The following is a 25,565-nucleotide window of genomic DNA, read 5'->3' as shown; positions in this document are numbered from 1 at the left end:
AGACAAGCTGACAGAAGTCACCATATTAGCATAATTGGAAATCTGTCTGTATCACAGATATTGTCTTAAGGACAGAATTAGACCAGATGTAAGTACAGAAATTCAAGTTCTCGTGTCGTGAGCTCAAGAGTCTCACCAGCTTCTTGACATGAGAGCTTTTGTGTTGAGCTTTCAGTTATCCTCTCTTCAAAACCATTAATAAAACACGTTGAAGTAGTGTGAAACACCTTCCAATTGCTTCTTAAGATTTCTCTGAAGCACTTTTGTTATTTTCTAATGTCCTGTGTGAATTTACTATTAGTCTAGTAGTTAGTATTCTCCATGGCAAACACCACCTTTTGCTAAACATCTCAGGATGCAATTTGCTAGACATGCATATTAAAAGACATTACAGCCACGCAGCACAGCACCTGTCAGTGATTTTCTTAAAGTCCTCTTTACCAGTCACTTTACCAGGAAAAACCTTTATGTAAGAAATTATAAGAGACTTGGACACAGTCATATTCTGTGAGTTGCTGAGTTGTTTATCAGTATTCTGTTATGAGTACATTATCAGCATTTTGTCAAATAGCTCCATCAAGCAAAACTTGTCTTCACAATGGTCATGAAACACAATAGTTATAAATAGCAATTCAGGATGATCACAGCTCTGAAAAATAACAGTTGATGTGGATATACTTGACACATTTATCAAACACATCTGTTCATGAAAGCAATCGTGCTTTGTTTGAGAGCTCACTCAGAGGGAAACAGAGAGCTACAAAGGTCATCACTTTAGGTGTGAACAAATGCAAATCATACCCCCCCCCCCTCTCTCTCTCCTGCTGTGCCTGCCAAGTTTCCTTTAGTGATCACCTGTTGTCCAACATCCCAACTGCCAGAATAAACATCCCTCTACTTGGTATTATTATAACTATAGTATTAGAAATTCTCTGAACTGGAATATTTGTTTTACATTGTATTTAATACATTGGAAGTTTAACAGTGGCAGTACTACTAAAGCCCTAGGTTGAAAAGAGCACCTCTCAGTGTGTTGTCCCAGTTACAAGATGGACTTTTGTTGAGATAATAATTGTTTTTAACATGATTTTGACACCTATTTATCACGCTTGGAGAAACTTTGTATGCCAAAGTAGTAATCACTGTGGGGTAATAATCTTGTCATGTCTTGTGTTTTGATCAAAGTGGAATTCTTCACGTTACCTGGAGGACGCTTCATATGGACACATCATATGGATAAAACAAAAAAGAACATTTTAAGATATTCTCATAATTATATGCATCATAACAATCTTAGCAGTGCTTTCCTATGGCTAGGTTGCATAATGCCAAAAAAAAAAACAAGCACAAGTTTAAGAAATAACAAAAGCCATCAGGAGGTGAAAGCATTAAAAGAGTTCTAGAAGATAAACTTTGAGTAGTTTTGAGACAAGTTCAAGTTCAAGACAAATCATGTTTCCATTGTTAAGACTGCCTGATATTTCTCCCGAACTGAGCAGTTTGAGCGGATTGAAGAACAGTGTAGTTCAGAAACACTTCCTCATTTAAACCTTTCCTCAAACCCTTTTCTGACAGGAACAGCGTTCTCTCGGTAAAACATCACAGCATCTGCTTTGTCTCACCAGCATTTGCTTTGCCATGTCCTGTGCTCCACATGGACTGCTACTTTCTCTCTAAAAATAATTGGCTTGCAGAGTGTGTGATGCTGCTTACGAGTACTCAATGTTAGAAGCGTCTTCCTCATTTTGAAGTTTAAAATTCAGCTGGTCATGAACTCAAGTGCTTCAGGACAGAAATAATGACAAAATGGATTCTATGTGACTTTTGTTTTATTTTCATACACACATTAAGGGCTGAGAGTTAGTTTATGCTGTAGTCACTCATCAAAGTCTGCATGATGAAATTGCTGTAATAAACTAAAGTTAAACAAGAATGTAATATAAACATGCATTTATTTAATATTCTTTCAGACAATGAAGACTAAACTAAAAGTCCTTATACATTATTTTACTATTGACTGATAGTGAAATTAGAAATATTAAACCAAGAGAAATTTTGAGTTTAGAGTTAGCAATCCTGACCTTAAACCTATACCAGTGCAATTTCCATATTTTCACTGATTATAATCACCCACCTTCATACACAGGCTTTCAAATGGATTTATTTCTAATCAAATGTCATCTGTCTCTGCAGCTGCTTTCAGTAACATTGCTGGTGTTTCCCATGAGCAATGGCACATTGTTCCAGCAGTGAAATTTCATTTTTACATGTATAAGAATTTAAATCCCAGTATCAACATTTGGAAGATGAAGAGGCTGCCAGTTTCCAGAAGGTTTATAACTTAAAATTCCTTTGTGAAGTATTATCCTCGCCAAATGCCTTCTTAGCCGTGCCCTCTAACGGGATCAGCAGCATGCAAGTGACACTTTCTCAGTGAGGAAATATTTCCAAAGGGACACAAAATAATCCTAAACAGAAGCCAGAAGGGGTGAGTTTAATTATCTGATTACCCTGACGGACTTTCGTGCAGCTTAATTTTATCCAAAGGTCGAAGCTTTCATGGGACTATTGTTCTTCAACACAAACTGCACGCTCTCCTGCATAAATCCTCCTCTGGCATTTAGGTGTATTTAGGGTATATTTTCTGAAATTAGGATGTATTAAAGCCGCCACCCCCGTGGTGCCTTATTTAGGCAGCCTCACTGTGTCAGCTGCCAAAGGCCACTTACAGCATATCAAGCAGAAAACAAGTAAAAAAGAGGGTGAAACACTCGTTATTATACATTATAACAGAGGACAGGGCAAAGAAATTGTAATGAACATATTGTATTTTTCCTATTCACTCCAAAGGTGCTGGAAGGGGTTGAAGTGATGGTTCATTGCAGGCTAGTCAAGTTCTTCCATATTAAACCTGGCTTTGTGTACAGGGACACTGAAACAGGAAAGGATCATCTGAAACTGTACAAAGTCGGAAGCTCAACACAAGTAAAAGCCCCAGACCTAAAGCATACGAAAAGCATGTGGACAGTGGTGTCCACTCAGACAGAAAACATTAACCTTTTGTCTGTAATGACGCAGTTTTTGAGCTGCCTCACAAAGAGATTTATTAATGCGATCAGAAGGATACCCAGAAGAAGCCATAATCACTCAGACTGTAGGGAACATTTTCCCTTACTGCCTTGTGTCTGCCATGTTAAGACATAGAAACACTCCATTATAGTTATTATTCAATATAATGTAGAACCCATATATGAATATCTGTGCGTAATGTTCAGGTTGCTGTTGCTGAGTGGGGATGAGGGGGTTGTGGGGACCTTGTTGCTCGTCGCCAGCAGAGATAACAACTAATTTAATCGATCTAAGTACCTCAGTAACCACCTTTTAACATTCAGATGAAATAAAGAGATATTTCCTGAATCCCACTGTCGATAGAATGAACACACCATCTAATCAAAGTGACTTAGACCACTTATCTCTGGGCTTAATAATTCCCTCCCTCTAAGTGATAAAGTGTTAATATTCATAAGGAGAGAAAGTCAAAGACAGGGATATAAATGAAGAGAGGGGGCAGAATGAAATAGAGATAAGGGTTTGGATTAAAGTGTTATCTCACCGTTAATGGTATTTCCAGCCCATATCAAGATGGCTGCATGAGACAGAGGAATGTATTTATAGAGTGCGACATGATAGTCTTCTACAGTATAAAAGGTACTTAGGTGACTTCTACTGAACTAGAGCAAAGAGATGCAGGGAGGACTTTTCTAAGCAGCCACATGCTCTTGCTGTGTTAATCTAGAAATCTTCTCTTCTGTTTTCTGTTGTTTGCTGTTCTCTTCTTCCTGCTCTGTCACTGCAATAGTCATGGGGAAAGAAATAGTCTTTCCATTATAAAATACTCACCTTCTCACCTGAAAAGTTTGTAGTTTGCTTCTTAATGGGGGACAGCAGCTGCAGTCGTCCTGGATTCTCAATAAACAATTAAGGAAAATGCAATTACGTTCGACAGCTAGCTGTGCTAGCAACAAACAGAAGTTTGCATGCATATGGATAGACAGGAGAGAGTGGATAATGCTGCAGGAGTTATTTGAGAAGTTAATGATTTTTTTGATCTTTTTAGCTGCGACCAGCAGCTCATTCAGTCCTCATCTGGCCTCCACAAATGGGTTCCTTCTATCCCCATTCTCCCTTTGGTTAAATAGAGCAGGGAATATGCAAAGGAGAGGTAGAGGAGTAGAAGAAAGAAAGGGGGACTGAGTAGTAGAAAAAGAATTAAATATAAGATACATCAGGGAAAGCGATGTGCCTTTGTTTTAATTTTAGGCAGCAGAGCGGTGAATTATTGAGTAACTTCCTGCCTCTGTTGAAAGGGCTGAGAGGTGGAGGTGAGGTTTCAGGGCTCACGGTGAGATGGAGGAAAGGGCACACATTCAAACACCATGGCATGTATGCAACATTCAGTGGGAGACATGTTTTATTTAAAAACAAGAGAAGCTCAGCAGTCAGTTACGCTTGACAGCTGGAAACATCCAGATAGAGAAGAACAGAGACGATGAGATCTATTAATGACAGACAGATTTAAATGGCTGACTTGCTCAGAACTGAATTGCAAAATTGAGAAAATGCTCATCATTGACTTTTTCGAGTAGGGTTGGTTTCTCTGCCTTGTACCTGACATTACTCAGGTTGTGATATAAACTTTAAGAATGAGGTTGGTTTAAGTTTTCCACATTTCATTCCAAAGAGGTCATGCCGGCACTTTATCAGAGCAGAAGCCCAAAGAACTTCACAGAGCACTGAGATCCAGTTTGACCAACTTTTAAATTGCCTCAAAAGGAACATGTTCTTCTTCTTCACCTTAGAGATTTAGGCTTCTTCAAAAAGCTACTTTCGTAATTATAACTCCACAGAGGCCATTTGCAGAACTGAAATTAGATTGGACCACAATTAGACTGCATCACAAGAGCATCCTCAGCTGCAAATATATTCCTCCTGTTTGTTAGAGCATGCCAAGAAGTCTTTTGGGTTCACAGTGACCTAATAAAATCAAAATTTGTCTAAGATTCAATTTTGAAAGTTTTTGTCTTAGTCATTTTTTACAGATAAATGATAACAACAATAATAATAAATAACAAATAATCACAGGTAATTGTGATAGCCCTACCATATTTTTATTTGTCTATTTCACCCACCTGATTGTAGGTATAGCTGTACTGGAACGAGTGCTTGGCTTTTAGAGGTCTCGTGTTGTGTTCCCTATCACTCATACATACACAACACATGGATATGCATATTCATGTAGCATACAATTACAAGGAAGTACATTGTCTGAAGTACAAACATGCAAAGACATATGTTACATACATGCATACTGTACATATACATGCACAACAACACATACAGTACACACAGTTTCACACGCTTCCTGCCATTTATAAACTGTGAGGCTGACACGTGGCACCCCAGATGCATTTCAATTGTGCCGTCTGGGAAAAACTAGAGAAACAACTTCCCTTGATGGCCAGCAAAGCTAGATTTTCATTTCAATTTCCTGTCCCATCAAGAAAGGGAAGAATGAATGGAAAAACACACAGCTGAGAGATATGTAATGTCATTAAAGTAGAAAAGTAATCATCTCAGGCCTGCTTTGAAGTCTGGGCTGTCAATTGTATTTGGTTGTCTGCAGGTGTGATTAAAGAAACCTCAGAGCAGCAAGTTGCTATTAAAGCTGAACAGACATATTGGATTACATTAGGATTTGATACATCGAACAATATGACTTCATTGAGCATCCACAGCAACAGTTTCTAAATCTTCACCATCTCGACTTAAAACTGAATTACAGTTAACGCAATGAAAGAATATCTGTTACACCTGTTCCAGTCCGTCGCACATAGGACGCTGTGGTTTTGTTTTTCATTACTGCATCCAAAACTTGGTGAATGCACCTTGGGAATGTAGCCACGATAGTGCCTTTAAATCAAATGAAATCAAGAAACCTTTACGATTAATGAACTTTCTCTAGTTGGTTAATTAACTGTCTCAGTGTCTTGCTGTAATGATTACTCCCAGTGCTGTAAGGCGCCAGTGAACCATGTCTGCCTGATCCTCTGCTAACAATTTGTATCGGTGTATGACATTTCACCTCAATCATCATATTTCATATTTATAAAACGATTCATATCTGAATTTCCGCATGTAAATTGAGTGATGTGGCATTATTTTCAAAGCAATTAATTACTCTTAGAGATGAATCAGCTTAATGATTGATCAGTCATTTAAGCGTATACAATGTTCCAAACTAAGATTGGGATGCATCGACCGTTCGATTTTAAAAGTTATGTGGCTTTCTTCGTGCATTTTACCGTCAGAAATCATTGCTGAGCAGAGTGTTGTAAGGTCAGGCTCCAACCATTTCAGAAATAACACTCTTCCTCGGCTTTTGCTCAAAAACAAATTTCATACCGAGAGGTTGGCCCATGATGTGAAGATCATTGAACCAACCTGTCACAGCCTGACCAATGCTCTGTGGCATATTTTCTTTTAATAGACTGTTGAGCATCACACTGCTTTGTGGCTGCTCTGTATTAAATTGGTCTAAATGGCCACCCTGCCGAGGACAGAGTAGTTGTTTGGTTCTCAAATATTTCTTTTGATATCTGATATCTGCAAATTATCTCATTATTTTATTTGTATCACATCTTTAGTGTCTGTGGAGGGAATCAGTGGACACGATGAATGTTTTCTGTCTTGTACTAACTCAGCAAGAGCAGTATAACAGTGGGGTTACAGAGAAGAACATTTCAGAAATCAACCTTCAGCTTCTCGCTCTCTCTGGACTGGTCAAATTCTCTTTATATCAGGATTGTACAGAACTGCAGAGCATGTCAATGGTCTGTCATGAAATTCGACATATGGACAGTATTCAGTTGATATTTGTGAGCCTGATTTGAATGCAGTTCCAAAAACAATGAATTCCTAGTCGGTTTAAAGGCAGAGTGGTGGCTGATGGTGTAATTACAATATTTTCACCCAGGGAAACAAGGTTTGAGTCCTGCGTGAGACCAATAGTAAAATATAGTACTTTGTTTGCTAGCTTATAATCAGTTCCTATTATCAGTTTTCAGTTGTAGTTTGGTTAGGTTTAGGTACCAAAACCTACTTGGTTAGGTTTAGGAAAAAATCATGGTGTGGGTTCGAATGATGAGTCAAATGATGTTGCAAATAGGATCTGCCTTTGTTACTTTGTTACTTCTGATTTGGTGTTGGTTTTATTCATCTGTAAGATATCTTACAGATCCATTTATTACATGTGCTGTGAGGCCATATAAGTGTAGAAGTTTTAACCTAAAATCTCATGCTTTTAAAGTCAATAATTTTCATACAAGAAACTTCAGTTGGAATTTTACATTCACATCACAGGGTAAAAATGGCATGTTTTCCCATATGCATGGAGAAGGTCTGAGCTGCCTAAATTGGATGTGCTCTCTCCGTTCACATTCTGTTATGCACATGCATGTGTGTCTTTGTGCACCAGCACATGTTTTCACACTTCCCTTTGCAGAAATTCATGATCCTCCAGGCAGCATGTTTATATTTATCCCCTGCTTGATGCTGCTTTGTTTATTTTTGAGAGATCCACGCACACATACATATGCACATGCAATCTCTTCCTGTTTTCTTTTAATTAATGAGTGCAGTGCTAATTAGAAGGCATGCTACTCTTCAATACCCTCCGACTGTCTCTCATCCATTCTTAGACTCACTCCTCCGAGCTTTGTGAAGTAGCAATGTGTTTTGATCTCTGCTGGGAACACAGAGGGAAGAAAAAGAGTTTATGGGATACAATAACTTCACATACAGTGGCACACATGTTAAGAAGGATATTACAGCAGTTTCTGTTGCGTTAATGTCCACACAACAAGGAATCTATCTCAACACAATTGTGCATAGTTCTATTATGTTCTCTGTCGCCTCAAAGTTTCTTTTTTATTTTTTATATATTTTTTTTCCCCACATTCAATTGAATTACTGCTGTATTTTCGCTGTCACGTCCACAGTCGCCCCTAATGAGCATAACACTTTTGCCATGTTAAGCCTCTTTTCTTTTAATTATCTTCTCCCCTTCAACATGGTGTGACAAAGGTTGCCTCCTGTCAAAGTTCCAGTCAGCTTAGGTCACAGTGGTATGCAGAGACGCTAAATGACCACACATATAGCACAGTCCATCTGTGTTTAAAGTGACCTATTGACTTGTTAGGCTTTGATCCTGAACTGAAGCATCTGATTAGGCAGCTGAAGTCTGGCTCATTTAAACCACTCGCACTGCAGTTTCGAAATGGGCTTCAAATCGTGTCTTTAAAAACAAGGCGCCTGTGTTTGCTTGTGTTTATTTTGTTCTCCTGCTCCCACACAACACACACATTTGGAATCACACGTTGCAACAGTAAAAGCTGAGAACAACAAACTTGGAGGCAAGGCAGCTCTACAGATGCCTCGGCAAATGATGAGATTGTTAAGGCCTCTTTAACAGCATGGTTTGATGTATAATCCCATCTGTCAGAGGTGATGTGGTGTTATAAATGTGACTAGAAGCAACCTTTATACATATAGTAAGGAAAACATGCAGATGTTTGTTAAATCACATACTTGACAAACAGAAGATGTGCCCACTATGGGTTACTATGACAACCAGTGTTTATCATTACAAACAGAAATCTGACTTCTGTACTGAATGCAATGTCGACAGCCTGCTTTAAGATCCAATTCGAATTGACACTGCAATTAAATCAATCAATCAATCATTATATAGCGTATAAAGTGTTATCTCAGGACACTTTCCATAAAGAGTAGGTCAAGATCAAACTCTCTAATTAAGAGAGAAAGCCAACGATTTAAGAATTCAAAATTAAGGATTCAAGAATCCCCACATGAGCAAGCATCAGGTATATTAAGCTATGTTATATTAAACTGCAGTGTGAACTAATGTTGCTTTACTGCTGCATGCCAATTCATATTCACCTGTGGTGTCATGCTGTAGAATGGTTATAAATATACTATGGGCCTTTTCATAGCAGACATTTTCACTTGCCACAGTGCACAGGTGTTACTGATAACATTAAAGATGGTTCTGTCTTATTCAAGTGTCCTCATATGCCATGACAGCGACATTGAACACAACAGACCTTTTTCACTGCAGATATTTTGACTTGTCTTAAGGGAATTTGTTTCACTTGTGCTTTTCCTGCTAACGATGGCTCGGTTCCATCAAATGTCCCAGTCAGCCATGCCAGTGAGGCAGCATGCTCAATACCAGGACCCTGGAACTAGCTCACATAAATTGAATGCAGTCATTTTTAATGGCAACAATTACACCTGTGTTCCTGTGTAACTGGATTGCTAAGACTTCTGTGATCCAATTCCATAGTGCATACTTATCGTACAATGTATGTACTAAAAAAATCATTGTCCTACAATACTGCTTTTGTTGTTAGTGTTCAACAAATCAGTGTACTTTACAGTGACACTGCTCTTATTTACTACAGGAAATGATGCAGTATGTGTGGCAATGTCAATCAATTTGTGAATTTGCAGAATTTAATTGGCTGTGGCCTTCCAAAGGAATAAAATGTTTTTTTCCAAAGATGTAATTCTTATTTTGTTTGTTTTCCAATATCTTTCTGGATCTGTCTCACTACTACAATTTATTTTAATGTGCTGCAGCTGCGAGTCGATCCCTCATTTCCTTTGTGCGCTGCAATGTGGGACAAATGTGTGCTGGATACTACAGCACACTCAAAAATCAACTTTTTGGTAGAATGCGTACCGACTTTTTTGGAGAGAAAAAATTACAGCATGAACACACTGCCATCATAACCTGATTTGAATTGTTAGACACAGGCCCACCCATTTTGAAGCCAAATTAAGTTTGATATACTTTGAACTTAGCCCATTCAATGTCAGAGAGATTCACTTCAATGTCCCAAGAAAACTTTGGATGTCATTTTTCTTTAGACTCTCATCATATGTGTCATCATATTTGCCTCCTTCCCTCCCAACAGTGAAGATGCTCTTTAAGTACTCCACTGGCATGCACAGTCAAGTACATCTTTCCCCGCCTACTGCAGCTCATTTATTAATTGAAAATCACTCACCATAGATGAAAGACAAGAAGAGGGTAGCCATTATCATTCTGCACAGAGCAAAACCTTTGATATGTCACAGTGCATTGTTTTGTAAGCTTGATCTCAATGCACAGCTCTGGTGTTTTGTCACGGTGGACGTAGATGTTCTCACAGATGGGGGCTTCCAAAAGCAGCAACCACTGGGATATGTATACTTGCGCTGTTGTCAACTTGTCAGAACACATAGAGATTAATTCCAGTAGTGTCAATGAAACAAAGCCAAAGGGGTAAACAGACGACAAATTGGGAAGCAGGTTGTGTAGAGGAGGAAATTGAGATTTAGTGAAACTGAATGGTGCAAGAAAGTGAGTGGATGTTTGATTGATTGAATACATATAGTAGGGTCAAACTTAGAGAAATTGCACAAACTACTCAAACTGTTGTTGAAGTTTCTATACTATTTGCATGTGTGAGACTAGCATTTTCCTCAAAAGAGACAGAGAAAAACAAAACAGCAAGCCAGGTACACATGACCAGAGGCAAAGATTGATATCCAAACCAACAGGGGCACCCAATTAGGCTTCACACTGCATACTGGCATTTTACCCTCCATGCTATCTCTGTGCGTTATGGGACACTGTTACACTTATATATGTTGACAAGGATTCATTTATTGACCTGAAATGTATTAAAAACACATGCACGGAATGCATTGCCTTTTCCTTGGACATTTTCTGATGAACAGCCCAAGCACATTTCAGAATTCATTAGCTGCTTAATGATCATTGCATGACTGGCAATCTCACAAATGTACCAATCAAATTCAGCAGTTGAAAGCTCTTGACAGTCTGAGGACTATCCTCAAACCATTGAATGTGTCTTCAATTAATTGAGCCCTCTTAATCAGAATTTCTTCCTCTTGGTGGCTTGTAGAGTTTAAGAGCATGAAGGAAACAGATCTATTTACAGCATATTCATTGTCACTGGCAGGTTCGGCTGCATCTTGACACAGTTCTCACTCCTGTCTTTTTTAGGAGAAGTTTTATATTGTGATTCATAGTTTGGTGTGTTCTGTGAAGATTTCCGATGGCCAAGAAGGGGACCTGAAACTCATTTAGCCAAACACAGAGAAAGGTTACAGGGTCTCTCTTAATGAGGATTGGATGCTCCTTTTCTGCTGCAGTCCCAGTTTGTGATTTTGGCTGAAAAGACAAATGTCTTCTTCAAGAAAAGTCTCTCCCATTCCAGGTTTCAGTCACTGCACTATTAATTCCTCTCTGGCAGTTTACCTTACTTTGCACTTTCTTGCAGTTCAGCTCACTTCCACAAGGACTGAGATTTTCCATCATGTGTATCAAAACACGAGGAGGAGTTTTTATGTGCAGCTATTGCATTTACGTCGGTTGCAGTGGCATTTGTTTCCTGACAAATCTAACTTGCTCCTCTATTGATGATTTGCTCCTTTTCTTCTCTCCACTAGGTGTCGAGAAGGCTACCAGGGAATCCGCTGTGACCAGTTTCTGCCCAAGACGGACTCCATCCTGTCTGACCCAAGTAAGTTTCTACATTTGTGACTTCAACATAATTCAGTGCACCAAAATCTAGCATTAGATCATAAATCAAATTCAGATGTATTAAAGTAAACATTAGCAAAGTGGAGAGAGTTGTATTTTTCAGATTATTCTGGTGAAACATTTACTCTTAAGAGTACTCATCCACATTAAGAAAGCAGTAAGGAAAATGAAAATTACATAAACATTTACTGTACTTGTTCTCACTACAAAGTCCTCAGCTCTGCCGTGTTAATACCCTACAAGATAGCACTCAGCCAGACAATGTAAATAAAAAATCTGCTGTTTGTGTGAAAGAGAAATAGTTTCACAGGTAGAAATGTTTCATTTTTCCCTTGAAATATGCAAGTGTGGTATTTCTTCAGAAATGTTGCTAATCGTTGCAGCAGCCATGCAGTCATAAGTTGGTTTCTTCCCCTACCACAAGTAATATCAGACAATCGTGTGCACTGTCTGTATATTCTGTACATACCCTTTATATATTTCTGCACTTGCTACAAATTGCACTTCTGGTTAGATGCCAAACTGCATTTCATTGCCTTGTACTGTACAGGTGTAATGACAATAAAGTTGGATCTAATCTAATCTAATCTAATGAAAGTCCTTAGAAGCCAGAGGATTGTTGGTTTTTGATCTTATCACTTATATAACTGCATTTACAGTGACTGCATTCACTTGGCATCTCACATGTTTAGATATCCAGCAGGACTGTGGGTCTGAATTTAAAAACCAATGTTGTTACATGCATTGACACAGACAGGACCAATGTAAAGTACAAAAAACCCTAAAAACAATGCAAAAAAAAAGAAATTTATTGCAAAGTACCAAAGACCCCCTGAGCCTTATAATTTCTGATGATTCCAGGTAATCGTCAGCCAAGCTCACAGTAATTTATACTTTTACAGGATTTCAATCTCTTCCTTTATATTCTTCTCTTTCATGTAATTTGTCCTTGCTTTTGTAATTTTCTCTTATATCCCCTGCTTACTCAAACACCCACTCCTACTCAGACTAATGTCATTTCTCCCATTTTGTTATCTCCCAAAGACATGGTCCTCTCAGTGTCATACAGCTAAAGAACACAAATTGCCCTAACTTCTGTCCTTACCGCTTGCTATCTATGCCGTATTAATTTCTCTGTCCCTCTCAGCTCATTCCAAAAAATATTCAACCTTGTCACAAGGATAATAACATCATGGCGGTACAATAGCTTATCTGTGACTTAATACCAACAAGGCGTGTCCTGTAATAGCAACATTTACCATAAAAGGACAGTACTGTACCTTTGGCGATTTAAAAAAAAAAAAAACAAACTTCTGTGGACATGTTATGAAATCTGAATTTCTTATTATGCATATGATCTACTTGATTGCAAACTAGAATGTGCCATAAATGAGACATGTAGAGTAAATGTGCCAAATGCAACAACACTGTTATCACTTGCTCTTTCTTAATATCTTTTACTTTCCAGATCATTAATTAAGTCTCCGTAATGAGGTTTTTAATTCCAAGCAAGTATTAGGGTAATTGTCCTTGTTAGAACAATATTGGTGTTCACTGAAGTGACGCCCATCGCTTTGTTTGTACACCAAACCTACTGACCTGAACGCATTGGTAGCTAAGACCCGTTGCCATCCTCATCACTAAAATAATTTGTCAAATGTCAGATGGAAACAGTTGTTTATTGTGTTGGTACTGTAAGATCACTGTGGAGAGACACCTTAGACATCTCTTCTGTGTAATGATATTTCCTTCAACATACAAGGTTCAATTATTTGGCATTGTACATTGTTGTTCTACATTGTTGCACAACAAAATGCCAATTGTAGTTGCTACATAAAAAAAGTTATTTTTGATTTATTTATTTAGTTAAAGACTCGTACAGCCTGAGGACAGAAGCTGCTCTATTGTCTGGTCGTTGAACAGCACATATTTCTTTACCTCTTGCCAGACAGCAGCAGGGTTAACGGGCTGTGGCGGGGGCGGGTATGGTCTTCTAAGATTGTTGGGCTCTACACAAGCACCACACCTCACTGATATCACTAATGCTCAGAAGACGGCTGCCAATGATGTTCTGGGTAGTTTTAATCACCCACTGCAGATCCCCTCTGTTCCGGGCCATGCATATCCAATACCAATTTATGATGCTTTCTATTGCTTCGTTGTAAAAATTGACCAGAGCCTGGCGTGGGAATTTTCCTTTAGGTTTTCTTAAAGTATTTTTTGTTTCTGAGCTTTCAGTCAGAATGGAGATGTGTGATAACCATGACAGGGTCTTTGTGATGCTGATTCCAAATTAACATAAAGCATCTCCAATAATGTAGACAAAGGTGTGTGTCTTCACCTATTTTTTCCCTAAAATCAGTTTTAAGTCCTTTGCTGTTGAACAAACTTCTGCAAACTTCACAACAGAGTTCTCCCCCTGTTTGGGATTGCAGAAATTGGTGTACAGCAAGTACAGGTGGGGGCTGAACACACAACCCCGGGGGACTCTGGTGTTCAATACTACAGGCCTAAGGGGGCAACTGGCCTGTACTGTAAGCCACAGCATCTATTTGAAGTGTTATTTGTCTGTGGAAAGCCAAAGAGACAAGTCAAAAGTAGGTTCCTACATTGGATCCAATGACATTTAAAGCTTCTGATCCCAGTCTAAGTCGTTTAAGATTGAGTAATTGCCAATGGGTTTTTTTTTCACTTATTCAGCAATAAAATCGGTAAATAAATGTAAATATATTTGACAACAAAATAAAAAAACAATAAAATTAGCAAAAAAAAACACTTTACTATTACAAAGAGTGGACAAAGTTTGGACTGCAAATAGCTAAATGGCCACGCTTCGGCTAGTTACACCCGGCCTGGGCATGCATAAAAAACAAATTCCATGTTAGGTTAATGTGGATGTGGTTTTAGATTAAAGTGAAAACAGAGACTGTGTTCAATTGGTTAGCTTCAAGTTGACACCAATTTAGAGTGTAAACTATGCCTTTGTCAGTGCCCATCAGGATAAGACAATAAAATGACACGCTCATGTAAGCAACTCTGCATTTGTAATGACTTGTATGCTTCCCTTTTCTAATCAGTCAGGAAAATTTATTTGGTTTTAAAAGGAAAACATTCTTGGAAATTATTTTGGAAATCAGCAATTGCTGAATTTAACAAAACTAACCAAACTCTATTCTTTCCACAAAAATTCCAAGAAATATTCAGGAATTATTAGAAGACGGTGTCTTGTGGCTAGGTAGTTTTTACACATCCATGGCCTGAGGACCATTTTCTCAAAATCCATCCAATCTTGGAAATGACCAAAAATAGCTGCATGCCCTGGTCTTCTCTGTGTTTTATAAAAATGAGCAGTGCAATCTGTTTCTAGCACCATGAACATTCAGCGATGTCCCATGTAACTCTAATCTTAACTATTATCTCAACTCGGTTTTCTCGGCTAAGTTACTGACTATTAATATAGCAACTGGTGACTCTTTCAGATGAATTTCTGAAGACAATTTAAATTGTCTGAGAGTTATCAAGTCATTCCTGTGGAATGTTGGACTTGGGAAAAAGAAAGTTAAATTTTTTCAGCTTCCTATATGTTTCTGTTTGTATCCACTTTAGCTCACACCAGTTTCCCGCATTCATTTGTGATCTCATTCATCAGTTCTTTGCAACTTTCTCTAACTCTATGCCAATTCTCTATCCTCAATTTATTTTCTAATAGTAAGAATTGATTGGCCCACTTTCAGGTCATTCTTCTCACTGGCTTCGATCCCTCTCTCGACCACTTTCTTTGCTTCTGACAAGTCCCGGTTTTCTGTTCTCTACTACAAAACACAATATCATATAGCCTATGGATTTATTTTCTTCAGTAACACCACCTTTTTCCTCTCTTCCTCTTCTCTCATTTTATTCAACTACTTCCTGCTTCAAAAAGTTGGTAAGTGCAAAATTGGAAAAGAAGAGTGTGGCCTCCCTCTTCTTTCCTCACCCCTCAGATAATCTTGTCACAGCATCACTCTCCTTGACTCCTTTGCTTGCAGCTCATCAAATCCTAATTTCCCGGGTTACCTTTGTGTCTCGTGCTCGAGCTTGCCTCAGTGTTGACATTCATGTTCCCTCTTCCAAATTTCCCTCCTGACTGCCCCCTCTCTGCCCCATCTGTCTCTCGCTAACCTCCTCCGTGCCATCCTTTCCTCAACATGCATCTTGTCCAAAGCGTCAGACCTCATCCCTTCTCCCCAGCCTACAGTTCTCTGTCCAACTCATCTCCTAACACTAAGTGGCACGGGCCTCAGATGGACCGAGGCATGAATTGTGCCAGCTAAAAAGGTTCACCAGCAGGGCAGAAACGCTGCCAAGGACCTCTGGCAGGCTGTGGCCTCCACGGAAGGGAAGGAAGGGCACAAGCGAAGAGGAGAGAGGCTGGATGAAAGTGGACACATCTTCTGGGTTGGGCTATCACACTGTTTCAGGGTCTCAGAAGACGAAAGGAGAGTCATGACTCCGGTGGCTTTACAAACAGAATGAGAGTGAGATACAAGGCAAGGCAGAGAGAGAGAGAGAAACAGGGAGTATTACACACTATAATGTAAGCAATTCAGAACGCATGTTTAATTAAAAAAATTAAAACAGTGTTGAATAAAGGGATCCAAGTTCCATGTTAAAATGCAAGAAATAAATAAATACCAGACAGGGTTAATGTATATGAAGCATTTAACAGACTAACTTGGAAGGAGGGAAGGAATCTCAAATCCCAAAGTTTCTAAAGACATGAAATAAGTCAGGCTAACTTTTGGGGAGATGTGTATACAATGATGCACAAAATGTTTAGATTATCCATTTGAATATTTCAATGAGTGTAAACATCATATTACTTCAAGTTACAACAAGCAGATACAGAGAATGTGTGCTATTGTCAGCTAGTGTGGAATAAGAAGATGACTTTAACAACCTTAAAGTTGCACAAGGTGAAAAAGAGGGAAAATTGAATGTTAATGGGTTGATTCATAATACAATGAATTTTACACTAATCATTAACTGATTTATGAACTAGTCATTTCAAAACAACTGTAACAGCTATATCAGCTTTAGCAGGGAAATGCAAAGATCTGTCTTTGTCTTGCCCAGACTGTACCACATCTCACAGCCTATAGTGGCCAAGGCAAAGAATGTGGATGGTAAGCACATCCATCCTCAGATTGGCACAAGTGCAAGACAAAATAAAACGGCACACAAAGAATAATGGATGCGTGATGCAATGATTTAACCTAAAAGACTTTTGTCAGACAAAAGACGAAGCCTGACAATCATCTTCAAACAAGAACAGGAGACGACTACACATGGGTCGCTGATGCACATTTACTGTGGTTTTCAAAATGCTGACAAGGATCAACTCCAAGTTCGTCACCGAACTTGCTTGATAGGATGAGTTTGAGATCAAAGATTTGTTTAGGTTTCCCCTGAATGTGTCAGAGCAACAAAGGATTTTGTTGTCATCCCTACATACAGTATGTCAAATATTTTAATTGCATAAGAAACTCAGTTCAAACTGCCTTCTGTTTTCAAGACATCTTTTGTTGTTCAATCTGAAAGGTTGCTGATTGTCACTACCAACTCTGAGTTTCACAGAATAATGCAGTATTCAGAAGCTAATGTAGACTACAGTCTAAATATATTCCCTTTGTGTAGTCTTCTTTCTCTCTTTTGCCCTACCTCAATCTCTTTCTTTACTACTTTTTTCATCTACATAGTCCTTTTGCAATTATTGTCTTGGCCCAATTGAAAAACATATTCAACCCTGGGAGCTGAGACAGTCTAGTGATACAAAGCTGTAAAGAAGAATCAGCATATTTTCATCTACAGTACAGCACATGCATCATATCACACCCAATAGACACAGATAGAGAGATTTAGAGATTTAAATCTGACGAGAAATTTAATTCACACTATCTTTATGAGATCTGATTTCATGCTCGACAGGTTTGTGCGCATCTCAGATGATAACACTGCGGTAATCATGCAAGTCCAATTTCCCCGAGAATACAACCCTTGGTTTCACGTCGTATGCATGTTTCAATCCATAAGATATACAGGAAGCATAAAATGTGCAATTGCTTTAAGCGCTATGCTTTTATCATGTGCCAACTGTTGAGGCGAGGGCAATGCAAGTCACCTTGGATTGTTACAGTAAAGCTCTACTAACCATGCGGTACATGTTTTTCAGTCATTCCTACTCAAACACTTGCATTTCTGCTTGAACCTCGCAGTGCCGCTCGCAAGAAAATATAATTCATTTGATTTCAAGGATGGGAGAGTCATGGTGTGACAGAACACAGTATAAATTAGGTGTCCTTGGTCAAAACAGTGAACACCTAGCTATGATCTATAGCTGATGTGTTCATGTAATAGTATCTGTCTTTGTCATTTAGTAAACTCGTGAGGAAGCAGGCTCAAATACATTATGTTGGTGTTTGGGAACAAACTGTGACTTAATCGAGCATAGTGCAAAGATGTCACTAAATGCCAAAATGATATATTAAGCATAGATAAATACAGTACCGTATATACAGGGATTGGACATCAACACTGTTGCAATACAATGAAATTCACAGAGCTGTAGATTTCTGGCTTGAGACAGGAACTCAGGGACTGTCTCAAAAATCACTTCACTTGACTCCCTAAACATTTGACTTGAGTGAAGAATTGGTTAAGGTTGGGGAAAGCAGAAAAAAAACATTGAGAAATGGTAAACAACAGTTTCCTACGACCTCGTACTCTTTGATGACCCATCAGTCCATCTTCCCCTCCTCCCTCAGAGGTTCCACTAAAGGTTCTGGTCAGGTCAGCACAAATGTATGTCCGTTAGACATGTGAAGAAACCGCAAATGCTGTTGAATTGTGAGGGCTGTCTCCAAAAATACTATTAACAGCATTGAAAGGAAAACATTGCAACCCTGTGTCATTTTTATTCATTCATACCTGAAAGACTTGCAATGTGTCAATAAAGATTTGACTTGTACTTGTACTTGACTTGGAAAAAACTCATAGCTTTCAATCACATCCACAATTTTTGTATATATATATTTTTTTAGTTATTGCAATTGACATAACATTTGGTGAAAAAGCTGTGCAGCTGCAGGGACAGAGTTCTCCGGCCAAATGTCCTTGGTTTATTCTCAAGTAATGCTGTCATGTTTCTTTAAGTGCATGTTTGTGCATGTGTGCGCAAGGGTGTGTGCTGTTTCTCTGCTCTCGATTTTTGCATTCGTGCTTTTGTATGATTGTGGCTCCATCTTGACATTCCCACACAGTGTTGGGAAGTGAGAAGCAGAGTCTCAGGAGACATCTTGTTGAATTCACACCATCTGAAAGATGAGGAGGAAAGAGCTGGCTTAACGCTCAGAAGTACTTGACGTCTCTGGCAGCGGCCCTGGTATCAGCCCTCCTTCTTATACTGAACCATTGTGGCAATGCAAATCCAACCTACCAGGATATGGATAAAGAACTGTCAAGTCTGCGTACTTGACATCCTTACGATACCAAAGCCAGAAGGGGTCTGAGCTAGTCTGTCTGAGCTAGTGAAAGATGTGAGTTTCTTTAATGCCTAACAATCACTGGGAGCAGATTGAAACCCTTTGAATCCTGGATCAAGATTTTGAACTTTATAATATTAGAAATAATATTGCTTGCTTTGTATGAAGCTCTGGCTACAGAGGCACAGACTACTTTTAGTTTAATTGGTGTGTGTCCGGGGTGAAGGAAATGGCAACATTCACATCTAGACTACCCATTAAAAACAACAAAAGAAGTCTCTCTTTGACAGCAGGTTTCTTTGAAACCAGATGAAAAGAAGCTATCTTACATATTAATGGTGTTCACCATCTCCTCTCTCACCAGGCATACATTTGTTTGTGCTTGCATGCATGGTGGTATACCGGATTACAATTAGGGACATAATCCACAAACTACTATTATAGTGTAGAAAATCCGACTGTAACTACACCCAGATTGCAAGTGCAAATCTAAAAGAAGGCAAAGAGCAAATTTTCCCTGTGCTCTCATGTAAAAAAAACAGGCACTGTGAGTGATTATTAATATAGGAACTATTAAGTTTGTTTACATTCATTAGAGTACTTTTCCTCAAGTTCATGTTTCAATAAAAATTAGTTGTAGTTCATGAATTTTGTTTCAATTTTGTTTTTTTTTATTTCCAACTTATATTGGTATGGCACCAGATATCAACCACTACATTATTTAATGACTCCTTGATTGCAAGAGGTGTTGTATCTAATAGTCAAGGAACATAGCAATTTACTGGCAATAACTTTATTAGGAGTCGAAAGTTTAACAGTTGGTCGTGCCAATGATAACAATAATATAAGTAACACCAGTGACTTTGTGAGCATCTGCAGTGACCAAAGCAAAGTCATTTTTAAAGCTTGCATAACAACATTTCCAATCCTTTGTTTCCCCTGTAGATGTCATGATGTTGGGACCTAGCAGATACTAGATCACACTTTTTGTGTTTGGTTGCATTTGCTATTGTAGATGGTGGCAGTAGAGTCTCCAAAACTCCATCCTCAGGCTGAGCTTGCCAAGTTTCACACACTGATGGCGCTGCTTGCTGTATGACAAACAGACGTCTCTGCAGGCAGACAAGGTTGCCGATGGAGGTTTCAGATACCCAATATGTATTTATCCATTTACTTTGACTGTGGTTCAGACTGTAACCTATGCAGAAAGGTGTCTTTTCTTTGGGCTTACATTTATTGAACTGCACATAACTGCACAGAGACTGCTAGAATCAGTGTCTGCCTTTGCCAAACAGTTCACCTGTCCACAGGCTAATTAAAGGTTTGTCTTCCAGGGCCGAAAGTGGCGGTGTCATTTACACGCAGCATTTCCAGGTTCCAGGTGCACAGCAGGACATTGTCAGTTTGCTGCTGATACCACTCTCCTGTCGGCTTCTATTGAAACACACATGCAAGCAGAGGTTAATTAGCTGCAGGTGCGTCTCATTGACCAGCTGGGCCGCTACTGGCTCACTTGCATCTCGACCTACGTTCCGTCTCCACTCGGATCACTACAGCGTCACAGAACATTAGAGAACACAGCCTGTTTAACTGCCTTTAAGAATCAGACGTATCATTGAACAGTGTTATCAAAGCTGTTATCCCTGTGAGCTGCAGCTGGTGAAGATGAAGATTATATGATACGGAGTTCACATGTGCACATATGTGGACTATGTGTGTTTTGTGTCATCACTGTAACCATATCATTCGACATAATTAATAGAATTTAATTTAGAATACTAAAAGAATTACAGCCATGAAAACACTGGATTTGTGTTTAAGTGTATAGGTTGATTAAAGTTAATCACATTGCTTTGTGCTTTCTGTCTAGCATTATGGGTGTCAGTAACAGCTGATTCTCTCAATCACATTTCCTCCTGCCTACAACAACAGACTCTATTCTGCATTCATCTCTTTTTAAACGGGCAAAAACGCATGAAGCTGTATTGTCCTCAAAATTGTATTCCTCCTGCTGCTGTTGAACTCGGTGGCAAACACAAAATCGACTATTGCAATGGAGCCTAATGGATCCTGATTGCAGAGGCCAATTTACCTTCCACCGTCTATGGACAAAAATAGCAAGCAATCAGAACAGATGCGGGAAAAGAGAGGTAGAGAACAGAATGGAAATACATATTGATTGCCGCAATTCATCTGGCATGCACCCCTGTGTGATCTGGCTTTCTGAAAATATTTACACAAGTGAAAAGTAATTATTTTGGACTGAATATTAAAAACAATAACTTTGTCATTTAGTCCACACAACACGGTATTGTGTTCTCTTCTTCGTTGTCCTTCCTCTCTATCAAGCATCTGATCAAGACTTTTGACTGTGCCCACATACACACCCTAACGGATCTGAAAGGCCCAATTTATACTGAAGTATGGGTCTTGTCAGCTGGTGCTTAGTGAAGAATATGGCAGTCTGATGCAGATTATCCCATAGCAGTGCAAGCTGGGGTGCCCGCTGCTTGCACCCACCCTCCAGTCACAGGTCATTAATAACTGGGCAAGGGTGGCAGACAAGGCAAGGCAATTCTCCTGCCTTGTCTCACAGTAGCATAGTGCTTGCTTCCTCACTTTCACTTTGTCCATTCTTCATGTTTGGCTGTGCTTTTTGTTCCTTTTTCTCTGGCTAAGCAGGCTTAGCAGGCTGCTATCATCTATTGCAGCAAACCATAATAAGGCAGCATCACCTAGTGGCTATAGTGATTATGATATGGCAGACGCAAAGGAGGAAGTAAGATGACATATAGTATGAAAAGAAATTAAGTGTGCATTGGGAGGAGAACGGGGTGGTTGGAAGGGGCAGACACTGGACTTTTACCCAGCAGGCCAGGGTTTGCATGTCCCATGTGTAACCAAAAGTCAACGCTGAATTATTTTAACGGATGTAAATTTCATACATAAAACAACATAATCAAGTATCGTAGTTATTTTACCGAATTCGATTACCTTTTCTCTTAACTTAACCAAGTAGTTTTGCTGCCTAAACCAAACCAAACTGCATCTATTTAACAATGTTAACCACATGCTTGTTATTGTTGTCATAATGAAGAAGGTGTGCTAATATTATGCCTGTAGACATGTTGGTAGTATGAGATGATATGCACCTTTTGGCCTACAGGTAGGTGCAGTTATCGCTGTCTGAAGGATTCTAATGGTAATAATAATTGATTGGCAATTCAATAGACTGCTGACATCCCAAGTGAGTGCTACGCTAGCACAGTTAAACCACCAGCTGGTTCCCCAACTGTATAGAGTCACAGGGTACATTCCTATAATTGCATCCATGTTTCCCTCACTAACTCATTCATTCCCTCTCAATGAATCACATGGACTATTTCTAATGGCAGCGAATTGTGATAATATGGTCATGCTATTGCAATTTGAGTCTACTGACGTAGATGAATGAAATGAATGCAATTTGGACGTAATTTAAGCTACATCTTGTTGCACAGAGGGGCAACACAATGTGAAAAGCAAGGGTTAGACACAAAGAGGTGACAGTATGTGTTTGATGTTTGATTCAGATATGTGTGTGTGTTTGTGTGTGTGCGTGTGGACGTGAACACACACACAACTTAAGCGATTTAAGCAACTGTCTCATCTAATGACAGCCCTCCTTATACCATCCCCAGTGAGTTAAACGATAATGACAACTTGCCATGAACACAGGTAGAAAACGAGGTAATGGCCAGCAGACCTCTGTGATGGAGCAGTTGGATGAAAAAGATAGTAAAGAAAAAAAGACTTCAGATTGCCCTGTCCAAATGGCTTTTTAATGCTCCTTTTCTAAAGCTTTACCAGTTGACAACTGAGGATAGTGTCATTGTCCGTCAATGGGAGGGCAGTGCGAGTGATGGGAGTTGCAGTAAGTACCGTTGTCACACAAATCGTCTCTGTATGGATAAAACGATCCACAGTGTCTAGCAAGTTAGTCTCTCTCTCTATGTCTTTATTTCCATCATGCACACACACACACACACACACACTACCTCTTTTGCTTCTCACTGTCGATCGATAGATTCACATCTCCTCTCTTAGACTCATAATTTCACTAACTGTACTTTACATTGTTCAACACAGAAGTATGTTTATTGGCTAGAGCAGACTTGAATTATGAACTAAGAACAATTAAGTCCAAGCTCAAATACACCACTCTCTTTGTAATACCAAAGAGGGAAAAGAAATCCACAAAATAACACAAAAACTGTTTATGCATGCAACATTTTATCGCTAATCATCTAAACTAAAGTGTTAGTAAGTAGTAATCTGCATTTTTAAATCTTTAAAAAGGTCCTACTACTTTTCTGATTTGTATTTAGAGGTTTAAGTAAAAAACATCTAACAACTAAATTAAACTAACGTGGTACTCAATCAATATTGATACAGCACCACTTCATAACAAACATCATTTTTCATATAGAGCAGATGAAGAAAAAAGAAAAAAAGGATTCACAAATCCTCACATGAGCAAGCAACAGATGACAATAGCAAAACTCCCCTTTAACAGCTAGAAACCTCAGACGGAACCAAGGCTGACGATAAGGGCCACATTCAATCAAAAGATATGGTAAAAACAAGGGGCTTCACAGCAGACCTGTTTTCTGAAGTCATGGTCTGCATAGCCAAAATAACCCTTACTACACAAGCTCACCACACCATGTACATTTACTCCCCTTCAGCTCAGCCTGAATGAAGACAGGTGTCTGGGTACATTAAGATATGCTACTGTGCCTTCCTCCACCTAAATGTGGCTCTACTTCAGGGTCTGTAGTCGTTAAAGCTCCTAGAACAAGAAAACTGATCAAGGATCGCTGCTTGAGTTGTTTGGTCATATTAAACTGTTCCTCACTAAGAGGAACTCTGGTCTTTTATAACTGGTGGGATAAAAATAACTCCAGATATCCTGAGATTACCTTTCTGCCCCCCCCTCCTCCACCTTTCTTGCATAATCTCCACGTCAGATTTGTTGACCCAAAAGAATGATTTGACACCTCAAGCCATCCCCCAATATTCAAAGTTGATATCAAGGATAAATACACAATGTAAACATGTGCATTTTCTGATGACACCATTTTGAAATAATAGGGCAGAGAAGTTGAAGGAGTTGGCTCAGATTTCCAAGGTTTCTGCAGTAAAAGTCACATTCATATTCTGTAAAGACAGTGCATGGTGACTGACAGCTGAAGCACTTGGATGGACATGAAACTGAAACAACAAATGGGCTTAGATGTTAGAAAATACCTGGATCTTTGGCTTTCTGAAACTAATGTATATTTGTGGTCATTAAATTACGTCCACAAGTATAGATCCTGTTTTTATTTCCAATTGCAACAACTCAATGCGATTGGAAATGACGCAATTGCTCATTGGTACTGTAATATTTTCATTCATAAACCTTAAAGATATTATCATAAAATTTCAGTTTCTTTGCACCCCGAGAAGCAGACTGCCATTTAGTTTTACTTCACAATTTACTCACATCAACCTATTTGAACTCACTTCCAGTAAGCACAGAAGCTGCAGCATATATTGCTGAGAGTGCTAGAAGTTTGTCATGGTAATTGAAGAAACATGGTAATTTAAGACTTGTTTCTTGCAGACAACTTACAACAACCTATACAGATGTGTTGATTCACACTTCTTGATTCCACCTACAAATCTTAGATTGTCTTGGTTATTTTTTTCATGCTGCAGTTGTCCTGTAAGTGACAGCATCCAACAAATGCTGCCCACGCTGAAAATCATCGTAGCAGAATGATTCAGTTTCTGCTGGCATCAGAGGGCAATTTGAGCAACAGCACCAGCAGTCGCCGTTTGCTCTCGGCAGCTCAGGTTCTGGATGGTTCCTGCTGGCCATATCCTCTTGCATGGCTAATGCAGCCGCAGCCTGTCTCCACTGCATTTCTTCGGCCGTATTCTCTTGCTTGAGAAAACACAGCTGAATATATGAGTATGCCAAAACAATGTAAAATATTTTCTTATTCATACCATTTTCTCATATTCACTTGTATGTTTGGATGTCATTTTCATTATTAGAAACATACTTAGTTGGCAATACAAGTGAAGAGAATAAGGAAGTTTTGTTTTTGAGCAGCATCTAGAGACGTCCCCCTGGCTAAGAAGACACAGGGACAAGAAATCCAAGCTGAAATGGCCTGTAGTTCATCCAGGTCACCAACTACGTCAAATGACGGCACTGGTGGCCCACAAGAGCAGCACATTTGCAGGAGAACCATCAACACTGATTGGAAATCAACAAGAAAAAATTTCCCTTTAAACTTCCTCTGCCTCAGATGAGTTGC

The 25,565-nt window shown here is 39.1% G+C and overlaps 1 protein-coding gene across 1 annotated transcript in view; it reads left to right on the top strand.

The window, feature by feature from the left end:
* The window catches only part of LOC139211221 (pro-neuregulin-3, membrane-bound isoform), a 321,277-nt gene that overhangs the window by 249,875 nt on the left and 45,837 nt on the right, over positions 1 to 25,565 (top strand). The window contains exon 3 of the mRNA XM_070841504.1: positions 11,602 to 11,675. Within this exon, the coding sequence (XP_070697605.1) occupies positions 11,602 to 11,675 (74 nt within the window). The remainder of the gene's footprint in view (positions 1 to 11,601; positions 11,676 to 25,565) is intronic.

The sequence above is a fragment of the Pempheris klunzingeri genome, chromosome 12 (assembly GCF_042242105.1).
Source record: "Pempheris klunzingeri isolate RE-2024b chromosome 12, fPemKlu1.hap1, whole genome shotgun sequence".
Taxonomy (NCBI): Eukaryota; Metazoa; Chordata; class Actinopteri; order Acropomatiformes; family Pempheridae; genus Pempheris; species Pempheris klunzingeri.
Note: the sequence above shows the minus strand (reverse complement) of the source record. Positions and strands in the feature narration are given on the sequence as shown.